Source organism: Triturus cristatus, chromosome 7, assembly GCF_964204655.1.
Source record: "Triturus cristatus chromosome 7, aTriCri1.1, whole genome shotgun sequence".
Taxonomy (NCBI): domain Eukaryota; kingdom Metazoa; phylum Chordata; class Amphibia; order Caudata; family Salamandridae; genus Triturus; species Triturus cristatus.
The window spans coordinates 1,625,752,810-1,625,765,553 of record NC_140590.1 but is presented as its reverse complement, the minus strand read 5'-3'; the positions used below and the strand labels follow the sequence as shown (position 1 = coordinate 1,625,765,553).

Here is a 12,744-nt window from a genome sequence, read left to right as displayed (position 1 = left end):
CAACCTCCCTCTCTCCTTCACAATTAGAGACTTTTATGGTTTTCATCCTTTCACAACAGTGAAAGGATACAGACAGAATCATGCTTCTGGAGCCATATGTAGACATTTCCCTCAGTTGTGATGTGTGTCAGATTGTTGTGATTGTAGGTTTTAGAGAGGCACCATCCATGGGCTCCTACCCAGCGAATGAGTTGTAGCTGTTCTTTTGGGACTCCTGGTTTCTCTTCTGTTCCCAATGCATTTTCTTCTGGCCTTAAGAGAACTTGGACTGACCCTGAACCAGTTAAATGTAGTCAGGGAAAGTTATTTGAAGGCATTACGTGTTTTATTTATCATGTTGTCATTATAAAGACCTTGAGGTGTTTCACTGATTCGGTTTCTTCTCCTAGCAACCTCTCTCTCCCTCCCACATAACCCCACCAGCTCTGCAGACACATGATGCAGCTCTCATTGAATGAGCAGTAAAGGTTCTGCACAGATCTAATATGACTAGAAAAAAAAGAAAAACAAAATCACACCTTACCCTTAATTTTTGCTATGTCTTGAATTTCCATGTTGAGACCTGTGGGGAAAAACGCAATCGCTTGAGCTGAGAACATTGTATATAGGCACTCATGGCACAAGAAAGAGCCAAAGGAGGAAGGAGCAGTAAATGGGGCTGTTACAACAATTAATGGTAACCACGAGGGTACAGTAGAGCGCAGTTCCTTGTAACTGTGAACATCGACAGAACTCAAGCATATCACTCGGTCTCATCAATTGAGGCTCAAAGCCTTCCCTGCTACCAAAAGAGACTATTAGTTGTTACTACCGTTAGCACATTCAGCGCTATATAGATTGCTCAAAATGTGCATCAAATTAATCTGCCTTTTATTTTCCAAAAATACCAGGATCTCGCCCAGTGCCCAGAGATTTTGGTTCCCTGACTCCTGCTTTTTCAACTGCTTCAAAGCAAAAACAAAAAACGGCAGATCCAGCGGGAGCTGCACATGCTGACAGGAAAAGAACTCAAGGGCATTTGAGAACTCCTTAGTGTGGAATATATTCCAGAGCCTTTCACTTACTGGCTTGACATCCCGTTGATGAAGCAGTGAAGGGGGACATGAAACATCAACAGGGTCCCTTAACAAGGGGTCTCTAATGGGAGCTGGTGTTCTTTTTTTTCTAGATTAAACAGGCATAAGTCAATTTCATAAAACAAACCACTATACAATGTATGGGGGCAGATATTCACCGAAATTATCGCCCACCTCACCAGAACACACGGATATACAGGGCGGGAAGCTGGTGAGACTGCTGGAGCAGGGTAACTTTAGGAAGACAAACATATGTGTGGGTGCCTATTTGCAATTCAGGAACAGAGTGGCTCTTCACCTTCAGCACCACCCGATACTGAACAGCTCCCCTAAAGACAACCCACCCATTCACCAACTATGCTACACCTCTAAGACTTATCGAAGAATCTAAAATCCAATGGATCAGCAGTTTCACTGTCAGTTGAACAGCAATGCAGCTTCTCTCCCTGCCAATAACTACAGATCCTGGCCCTCAACATCCATGCTCCCTTTAGCCGAGTGGTATTTGAGCGCACTTCACCTCCCATTTCACACAAACCTGTCGGGCCCGATCCACCGTTGAACTCAAGTTGGTCCTCATTCTGCTGAAAACCTTCAGCCTGCTCTTTCAACAGTTGGCCAATGGCTTCTATCCCGGAGGCCAAGTCATATGGTGTAATATCAAAGGACGCAGACTCCTCACACATGCGCTCCTATGGAATAGAGGGTAAGAACGTTTAGGAGGGCTTCAATACAATGCACAGATATGTGGCACATTGTTATCACAGCTTTTGCGTCAAAATAGTTGGGTGAATCTGAATTCAGGTAAGGAGGGAAGCAATCACCACTGCGGCCGAAGCTAAATAAATCCAGAGGTCTCCATAGCCTCCACAATCTTGGTATCCTATTAAAACAAACACTCTTATAAAGTGCCCCTTTTTGACATGGCCACCCCCACTTTTTACCTGGTATTTGATGCAATTTTGACTGAAGGGGTTCATACTAAACAGGTCCCCAGTGCCAATGCTCTTTCCCTAAAACAAGGTAACTGTTCAATTGTTCTCCAATTGGCAAGACCTTTCGCACCTCTGAAAGTCCCTAGTAAATAGTACTACTGGTACCTAGAGCATGGATACCAAAGGGGTACCCTAAAGGCTGCAGCATATATTGTGACACCCTAAGAAACCCACTACCAAACTCATGCAGACAGCCATTGCAGGCTGCAGGAAATGGTGCAAACAAATGTGAACTTATAACATGGCACACACCGTGTGCTATGCCCACACACAGTGCATGCTATATATGTAAGTCACCCCTAGAGCAGGCCTTCTAGAAGTAAGGCAGGGTACATGTGAGAAAATATCTGCATTAGCAGATATGCCCCTGTGCTGTCTACTTCAATTACTAGATAGCACAAGTGAACAGGGAAGCCATCTTAAGTATATGTACTGGGCACTGGTCATTACGAGTTCCCCAGCAACATGATGGCTTTACTGAAACCTATGGTGTTTGGTATCAAGCACCTTGTCTTAATAAATCCATACTGACGTCAGTAGTGGATTTATTAAAACGCACCCATTGAGCACCTCAGAGGTGCCCCATGAACCTCTACCAGCCTCTTAGTGTGCTGACTGACTATTACCGTCCAGCATGCCACCACAGCCATGTTTCTGACCCCACACTCTCAGAGGCCAGAAACAATGCCTCCTCCAGAGGAAAGTGTTCACACCTCCCCCAGCAGGATAGCTAGTGATTTAGCATATCAAGGCTTCAAAGCCCTTACTACCTTTGATATGTGACCCCGGTTTCCCCCCAGACTTGGGAGAAGCCACCCGCTGCCATGAGGCCCATTTGGCACCAGGACAGACAGGAAATTAGCTATGCATGTAGGTGTGTTGCACCACTGGTCTAGTCACATCCCTAATGTGGGCTGCCTGATGTGCTCCACGAAAGAAAGGTTCCACCATCTTGATTTTGGTGTAATTAGGAACTCTGGGACAGGGTTATGCCCACTCCCCACAGGCCGGGGTCATATAGGGGCTGCAGTGACCCCAATGGTAAATAACCCATTGGCTACTACCCTTCACTCCCCTTATCGCCCCTACATTCAGTATTTAGGTGGCCCCCTGGCACAAAGAACTCAGACTTGCCTGACTAAAGAAGAAGAAGACAAAGAAGAGCCGAAGAAGCAAGAACTGTGGAATACCTGCAGACTTGGCACCAATCCATTACTGCCTACTCTTGTCCCGATTATGGAGAACCCAACTCGTCCTGTGCATCCTCCAAAAGCCGCCGGGGGCTGTCAGCACTTCGCCAACCAGCCAGCATCTCCCTTGAAGTGGAGGAGCCACTTCCCTGCAACCTGAGGCACTGATGCAATGTCCAGTTCACCGCTCTGCCGACCACAGGGTCCACCGATGCAACAGCCCCCCAGGAGGAGGTCACCGTGCTCCAGAGGGTTAGATCCGTCTTGCCACCAAGTTTGGGGATACCAGGACCCACAGGAACTGCCCTGCACCAACACCTGGGGCACCAGACCCCTTGCAGCAACCAAAGCTTATTTGAAGTCCAATCCGGACTCCAACATCGCAAAGACCGACCAACTGACAAGGGACGTCAGCACTGCAGAGGCCAGCACAGACAGTGGCCAAGCTGTCCTGTTTTATCCCCTTCTGCAGGTCTTACCGAGAGTTGTGAGTGCCTTTGATGCACGGGGACAGCAGACCAAACCCCTCTGCACCGGAGTTCTCCAGCCTGAGTCCACGAACACCAACTGTGCCCCCTTGCTCCCAAGACCCTCACGAATAAAGCCCCCATTAGGAGCTCCCAGACTAGTTCCCAAGCCTCCCTCTGCAGTCTGTTTCTAGGTACCTCCCTAACCCCCCCTTTGCCTAAAGTGTAGCGCACAAGGCTACCAATCCATTCAGCACCCGGACACTCCAGGGCAGGTATACGCAAACTGCTGGTGGATCTTCTGATCTTGACCCCCTAACACCTTAAGTCCTAAAGGGGTCCCCCGAAATACAATTGCAACTACCTGTATACAGTATGTCTTTCTTTCTCCATAAGAAAGAATTACCGCATAAAAAAGCATTTCTGTGAAATTTTTGTATACCAAACTGATGTTGGGTGGGGGAGAGAGAGGGGGCAAGGGTAGTATGTGGGAGGAAGGGGCAAAACAGCACATGAAGGGCAGGGTGAAGAAGGACAAGCGGGAGAGAACACCACAAAAGCACACCGGCGAGAGAGATCATGGAGTGCAGGATGGGGCGAGAGAAAAACACACCTTCAATAGAGAGCTGCATGGGGGAGTGAAGCACATGGACAAGAGAAAGCAACCTGGAGTGAAAAATGGGGATTGAATCACAAAAGGAGACAGTTGGAAAACATGCATTCTCCTGGAGTGCTTAAGCAAAAAGAAAAAAGAAGTTCCCTAAAAATTAAGCTTGAAAAGATACAAGTAAACAGGCTATGATCCGGGGGTTGGGGTAAACACAAGAAGCATAAGGCAAGCCACCAAATTAGAAGCAAGCAAATAACAGTGACAATAAAGTCAATCAATTGTATGGAACGGGAGAGCTTTAAGCCCACTATAAGTTATTGGTACGCCGTCAATAGGTCTTTAGCAACCAGACTACTTGTGCGGTCAGGTAGACTCGACATATGTGTGTTTTTTTATTACTTCCGCCTGGCTTAGAGACTGTCCACAAGGAAACCAGCACTCAACCCATTCTCTACTTGTAGGAGGTAATGTACACATCTTACCACATTGTGTGCTTCATCAAATATCAGGACGGTACCCTTCAAGTCAATGCTGTTAGCTCTGCGACTCTAAAACACAAGCAGTTACATAAGGTGACAAACTTCATACAGTTACAGAAGGCAATGAACATACATTCCAGTCTTGTGCAGATCAAAAAATAAATACATTCTACTAATGAATTAATTATTGAATAACCTCAATAATGAAACACTGCAGAGCAGCCTGACAACATGGTGGTGGTACACAATTACGTCAGGTGGTGGTACACATCATAAGTGGTGTTGGTCTGCTGTGAAAAGTTTCAAGTATCATGATTTCAATTAAGGTTTGGAAATGTACATAAAACTAGAAAGTGGTGTGCACAACCCTGAGGTGCAGGCACCAATATACATCAGTTCCACATTCCTCAGTGTTTGAGTTTTCTAACAATCTGCATTCTTCCACCGTTTCCAATTCACAGCCAAGTCTTAATTTATATTCGTCCGACTCCAGTAATTGGTCTTTAAAAGTCCTCACTCAAACAAAACCTTTAAACATCAAATTTCTTAAAATCTTGCTTGTCTTTGCCCTCTTCAGCACTTTACTACACTGCACTGTTGTCCCGCCCACCATATTTAAAGTGCTGCCATTGACATCAACACACTCTTAATATGGTGGACGTACCATCCACAAATTTTTGGTTTGGCAGATGTGCCATAGTCGCATAAGCTTCTCTAACTTTCCCTTGATCTCCAGAGTAACACAGTGCAACATTTATTTTATTTTAATAATTTCAGGGGTGTAATGTTAAGACTCGCCAAGCCAGAAGATTTCATCTTTTGAAATGTATTGACTTATACAGCAACATTATTTCCTAAATAATCCTCCCCAGCACCCTAAATAATCCAGGAGATGTGTATAGCGCACAGCTTACATTTTACAATTCTGCAGAATGCAAATATTCCACATTAGGACATAGCTGAAACATGTAAGAAGGAAGAGTCATGGCAGAGATGGAACAACAATTCAGAAGACAACATTGTTGTTGGGTTCAGCAAGAAACCGTGTAAGCCAGTAAGACATAAAAACACCCACTATAGGTTTAAAACATAATAACAAGAGATGATTAAAAAACAATCATTACCCGATTATCCCCACAAAAAGTTGTAGATAAGAAATATTACCTTGGGGTCCAGTAGGTAATTGTACGGCATGAAGATGATATCTGCCTGTTGCCTTAGTGCTCGTGAGAGGTAATAGGGGCAGGCCCTGTGTGAAAAAAGGAATAGATTTAATTTGCACAAAGTGCTGTAGCAAAGGTGTATTATATATGAAAACAAAGGTCCACTGGGACTCTGTCTCTATGGCAGGGAACCGCTATCCATCAATTAGCGGGACCTTGAGTTAATCTATACATTCAATGACAAATAATATGCGAGCCTTCTTTCTGAAACATTCATTATTTATGTTTGTTTAGTATACACATTTTAATCATCAAGTAGGTACAAAACAGAGACTTGTCGCATTGTGGCAAAAGTGCATACTAAACACATATAAATGTTGAATGGTCCAGAAAGAAGGCTTGCATATTTTATTAATTACAGTCATTGAATGGTGGATCAACTTGGGGTACTGCTGACTGATGGACAACAGTTCCCTGCGCTAGAAGAAGAGTCCCACAGGACCATTGGTTCCATATTATAGATATACTCAGGTCCTGGTGGGCACATAGGGTTGGTCTTTGTTACATTACTTACTTTAGCAACAAATATGTTGGCACAGTCCTACCGCTGACAAGCCAAATGTGCAATATCGGAGAATAACAAGCATTTGAGGTCCAAGAGCAAAACAAAACAATATCAACCCTGGCCTTTCCAAAACGACTTAAGGAAAGTTATAGATGGCCAGAGAGTATTCAAGAAGACGCTTCAAGGACAGATAAGGAGATGCTTCAAGAAGAGGCAGGGAGTGGACCGTCAAGGAGAGACAAAGATAGCACTTAAGGAAAGACAGTGGGAGCCTTTAAGTAGAGACAGGGGGGCCGTCAAAGACAAAAATGTGTCACCTTCAAAGAGAGGCAGGGGGGACCTTCAAGGAGAGACAGGGTGAGCATTCAAGACAAGACGAGGAAGCTTCAAGGAGAGATAGGGGAAAGTTCAAAGAGAGACCTGGAAGGCCTTACAGAGTGTCAGGGAGCCTACAGATAAGTACTCCATCTGTGTGGATGGATAAAGCGAGAAACCACCATGCACTCTTCCCAAAGGCTGCATTGGTGAACATCACTTCCCATCTAAACAAGGTACCATTACAAAAATAAAGAAATTAGGTCACTGGGGAGAGCCAATGTTCCTAAGAAGTCCAGAATGCTGGTGGGGACAAAAGGCAGTTCCTGCCTTACCTATGCTTAGATCCACTTTTAACCAGGTCCTCAATGTCCAGGATGTTGTTGATCAGATCTTTCTCTGTACTCTTTTCTACAAAAGATGGAAACAGTAACAGCACTGTTATTCCTCTGCCACAGGCTGCTCACCAGTACCAGCCCTCAGCACCTTCTGCTATTTTCAAAACCAAGAAATTCAAATGAATGCACCCAAGTCACGATCTCTAAAGTCCCCCTCTCTACTGCAATGCTTGGTTCCAATGTACGTCAATGCACCGCATTCATTAACCTCTGCTTCTCCAGTTTAGGGCTTCCAGCCCACCATGCTTATCCGCCAGCTACTTTAGCCTATCACTGTAATCTTGCCAAAAACAACAGATTCAAATAATAGCGCAGTAAGACGGGTAGCTCTGCAAAGCCCAATGGAAACAAGAAAAGATGCTGTAGCCTCACCTTCCACGTTGTTGTAGAAATGACATGTACGAGTGGACACTTTAGCACGGCACATGTGAACCTGAAAAGCAATAAAAGTTTAAATATAAACAGGACTGGTGACAATTAAATGACCTGATTCACTAACATATACACATAATTACAGACCAACATGACTCCACATTCTGGCTAACATATAAACGTTTGCTATGCACTCTGGAAGTGCCTGAAAGGGTAGGGTTTGAGTCCGCCGAGAGATCTGGAAGATACACTTACTTACTGGTAAACAGAGTTTTCAATTATGGGCCTCTGTAATACATTTCTTAAAAACCTGAATATCTCCACCTGTGTGTTGGATCACAGGACACTTTTTTAAAGAGACCGATCGTGTTCCAGTTACATATTAGACATTGCCTATGTAAAGGCAAGGTTATCTTTAAAAAAAAAAAATAAGTAGATTTTAAAACAAACTTATACAAAGGACTGGACTGAAAAGTCCTTTTAAACTCTGCATTTCAAATAAAGAATGTTATGGACACTGCCTATGCAGCAGCCTCATCATAGAGGAATATTAGAGTCACTTTAAGGCAGCAGCCAGCCCCAGAGTACCAGAACTCGAGTGTTGGTAACCCTCACTCCTTATTGACAGGCAAGGAAGTGGAAGGTTCTTAATTGCCATTACAATATATTTGCTCTCCTTGTTCTATCAGGGAGGCAGGCACCTGGTCTACGAATTTAATGAAGATACCTATGATGAAAAAGGATAAAGACCTCTTTCTCCTTCCATTCCCAAACAGTTGGGATACCTTGCATTCCGTGGAGGGACTTAAAACTGCTTCTCATGTAGCAGTATTTCAGAGATTTACTAAGCCGATACACTGCTTCTGACTCTGTAGATGTAGGAGAGTAGGATCTGCTTCATATGGTTACCCCCACTTTTTGCTAATGTTTCACTGTTTTTTTACTTTTGTCTGGCTGGGGCCCTGCTATCCAGGCCCCCAGCCTAGCTGCTTCCTCTCTAAATTGATTGCATGTACTTTAGCTACACCACAGATTGGATTCTGGGGTACCATTATAAGTCCCTAGTATATGGCATACTATATACCCAGGGCATAGTTACACCAGAGGCCTCTCAGGGGCTGCAGCATGTATTATGCCACCCCTGGGAGACCATACAAAATGACACAACAGGTCGGCTACAGCAGCCTGTGTAAGGTGGTATATGCACCCCTTACTCAGATATAGGTTCCCTATATCTATCCATATCACTGCATATATAAACTTATCAGTCACCCCTATGGCAGGCCTTATCAATCCTGAAGGCAGGGTGCTGGGTTTTATGTGAGAGAGTGCCTATGCATGAGCTGAGCCCCTTTGCAGCCTTCAGAACCTTTATTCCGGGGTTGTTTGTTATGCAGCCAAACCATATACTCTTACGTGCATTATAATCTTGCGGTAAATGCTAACTTTGGAATGACTGCATGGAAACAGGTCGTGTTTGACGTGTTGGAATCATACCTCCCAGCCAGTAACTGGCTGGGAGGTATGATTTCACCCTACTAGAGGGAGAAACATGACTTCACCGGTACACCCGGTACCAGCTTCACAGACCCTGGCATCACAAAATTGATGCTGCCAGCAACAGACACGAGTCTGCCCTCCTGCTGCTGGACGAAACTCCGGCAGGGGAGGCCTGGACAATAGGTTTCCTGTCACAGGGAGATGTAACCACCTCCCAGACAGGCTTTAGTGTATTGGGGATGGGTGGCTGCACTCCAAGAGTGCTTTGATGTGTGCACTGGGGGCACATTTGGTGTCCCTGTGCATAGTCCAGCTCAAACCAGTTGCAGGGGCTACCAGCCCCTGCTCTGGCGTGAAACTGGACAAAGGACATGGGTCTAGCCACCCCTCTGTCCTGACCCTCCCATAGGTGGGTCCCCAGAGTTTGTCCCACCCATTCCTTGGGTATAAAGTAGGAACTACAGGACTTTAGATTTACCTGGACGAAACTCTGCTACAGAAATCCCGGAACTTCTTCTATCTACACGACGTTGGATGACCAAAGGATGTCCCTTAGAGTAAAGAAGTTACACCCCTGCAAGGCAGGCACCAAAGATGCATCTGTCCAGTTTACAACTACGCAGCTCCTGAAGGACTCCAAAGACTTTGCAAAACACGAGGTGGGTTTCCAAGCTTCCCCGAGGCCGAGCCGTGCTCTCAGCAACCCTGAGATCCAAAGCCCTCGTGGGGACCATGCAACCCGAACCCCTGGACACCGTGCACATTTGCAGCAGCATATGCTCCTTGGCGATCCCTGAGGCTGTGCTTTGGGCTACTTGTAGTCCAGACCCCGAGCAGTGATTCCACCGAAGATTACTGGCCTACACTCCGTGGGTCCCTGAGAAGGGTACTTTGACTTTCAATAGGCTTACCTGGTTGCTCCAGACGTGCCCTGACTCTCCATCGCTTGGGGAGTCGACAGGACCTTGCTGGTCCACACCGAAGCCGTTTTACTCTCACCGCGCGGGGTGCAGTTGCCAAGGCTTGTTGGTCTCCAATCCGGACATCGACACCCCAGCACTCAACATCCTTCGTGGGACAGCTCGCCTGCAGACTGTGGTCATCGTCGACGCTTCCTGGTCTCCGTGGCAGTGGAGGCAAGCTTCACCTCATTGCACCTGAAACACCCGACATCGGTGGGCATTCGTCTATCATGCCACTGGTCACTGGCAAGTGACCCAGATTCAGTCCCCTCTGCTTTCAGGTTCTTCACATCTTCGATCCAGGCTTGGATCACACCGGACACTTCTCCTTTCCACAGCAGCAGCACTTTGCAGCAACTCTCCATTGACGACATCGAAGATTCCCAACACCATTTGACACCTATGCACCCGGCTTCCCTAGGTTAGGTAACACCAGTACTCCGGTGGTCACGTGGGTGCTGGCCTTAGAACCGTTTAAGTCTAAAAGGGTTTGCTCCAAGTCCTCTCCTAAGTGTCCTTAAACTCTTAAATTCCAACCGCGACTTGCCCATAGGATTGTACCGAGCTCGCGGCTGTGTTCTCCCACTGCACGCGTCCCCCGTGGGTCCCCTGTGTCACTACCTTGGGTGGTTTCTTGGGGTCCCAGCGATTCTACGTGCTCTAGGCACTGTGTCTAGTCAAGTCATTGTTCTTATACCACTTTCTTAATATATGGTTTGGTCTCCCCCTGGGGCCCATTGTATACTGTGCTATTTACTGTCGTTTTAGAACTGTATTTTTGTGTGCCTTGCTCTCTAATCTCATGAAGAGGTTAGTAGAGAGTGTTTAGAAATAAATACATATATTTTATATATATACCTTGTGTGGTTCTCCTTTCATTTAGTTATTCAAGAGGTTATAATCTGGTAAACCAAGCTGCTTTACACATTTAGCCTGAAGGCTACTCTACATAGCTACCACTAGGATAGCTTTCAATAAAGGTTGTCTTAAACCTAATCATCAATAAGGGTTGTTTGGACTGGTGCAAGGTGCCCATTATAACTAGTGGACATCATATACCGGGCCAACTTCTCACAGTAGATAAACAGCCAAGCTCCCCGCCACAATGCAGGCGTGCACACCAATCATTCTCCGCTTTAAAAAATAAGCCTTACACTGTGATAATATTGATTTAAGTCTAGGAGTAAGAGGAGGGGTGCTGGAAACAAGAGTATGTATTAGTAACAGCAGAGTTGTCATAAAGTGAACTTTTTCTTTGCTCATAGTTCCTGGTTTCTCAAGCTCCTAACTGTGAAGGTGCCGCTCCATGATAAAAACGAGGGGGAAGGAGAAAGGCAGTATCACACGCCCATATCTAGGTAAAAATGATTCTACTGGCAAAATTGTGTATTACATGGTCAAGATTGTAGAGCTAGCTAAATGCATGCAGATTGGAAACATTGCCTCATTGCATATCTCTCTGAAACAAACAAGGCAAGTGAATGCCACCAACGCCATCTTAGCTCTATGGAGGAATGTGATTACATTCAATGTGAGGGACATTCTGTGAAAGGAACAGCAATGGGAATGAAGAGTTAATGTACCCAACAAGAGTGGTCTTGAATGCAAGCTTCCTTTATCTGCCACATGACAGATAACACAGCGCTGGTCACAATAAAGGCAGTAGCCCTACCACAGGCTCTAAACTCAACTGAAGAACAAGTGTATCATCAAATTTGTCATACATTATCAGTTGATGAAACATGAGGACAAGGAAAGAAGATTGCGAACAATATCTCCTCCTTGAGGAACAAGCATTGAAAATGCAATAGGTCTCGCCTTTGATTAAGATAAAGCCATTTGCTTTGCTAATGGTATTGTATAGCAAAGCAAATGGCTTTAACTTAATAAAAGGCAAGACCTATTGCATTTTGAACACGTACGAGTAGAGAGTTATGTTATTATAAACCATGTAAATGGATTTAGGACCACTACAAAATCTTTCAACTTAAGAGCTAGCTGTGTAACGTCAGGAAACAAAGGTACAAGCGCCCCCATACACCACAAAAACGTTCCCTACACTGCCCCAGTGCACACAATGTTACAATACCCCCCCACACACACAACTTTTGCAAGCGACCCCTTCTACAACATATAGATCAAATAAAGCAGACTTGGTGGGGAGCAAAACCCCCCGCACACATCAGGCAAAGAAAGGTATGCAAAGCTTTCCCCAACACAAACATGCAAAGCTTAAGGAAGCCAAGAGCTCTCCAACACATCAGACAGATGGAGCGCGTGGTCTTCCCCAATAAACCAAGGTCAAGACAGCAGCAAACAAGCATTAAAAATGCAATAGGTCTCGCCTTTCATTAAGTTAAAGCCATTTGCTGTGCTATACAATTCCATTAGCAAAGCAAATGGCTTTAACTTAATCAAAGGATTAGTGTGACGTGTGGCTCAATGGCGGCAGACCATGATGCAGACATCTGGCCCGGGACCAGGGTTCAATTCCCGCCTCGGCGGGTCTTGGGCTCAATTTCCTCGGACTTGATAATTCTCGCCCCGGTGCTTACTCTAATCATGGGTCCCACTCTGCAACTCTGGGCAATAGCTTGCTTAATCTCCACAACGGCCCCAACAGCGCTGGGGATGCCTGGCTTCACCTTGGGG

At 45.5% G+C, this 12,744-nt stretch overlaps 1 protein-coding gene across 4 annotated transcripts in view; it reads right to left on the bottom strand.

The window, feature by feature from the left end:
- Nucleotides 1-12,744, bottom strand: part of RTEL1 (regulator of telomere elongation helicase 1) — a 358,799-nt gene that overhangs the window by 260,654 nt on the left and 85,401 nt on the right. For all 4 annotated transcript variants that reach the window (XM_085619604.1, XM_085619601.1, XM_085619602.1 and 1 more), the window contains exons 6-11: nt 7,631-7,691; nt 7,196-7,271; nt 5,982-6,066; nt 4,821-4,886; nt 1,615-1,768; nt 524-562 (exon numbers count right to left, since the gene is read on the bottom strand). In XM_085619604.1, coding sequence (XP_085475730.1) covers nt 524-562; nt 1,615-1,768; nt 4,821-4,886; nt 5,982-6,066; nt 7,196-7,271; nt 7,631-7,691 — 481 coding nt within the window. The remainder of the gene's footprint in view (nt 1-523; nt 563-1,614; nt 1,769-4,820; nt 4,887-5,981; nt 6,067-7,195; nt 7,272-7,630; nt 7,692-12,744) is intronic.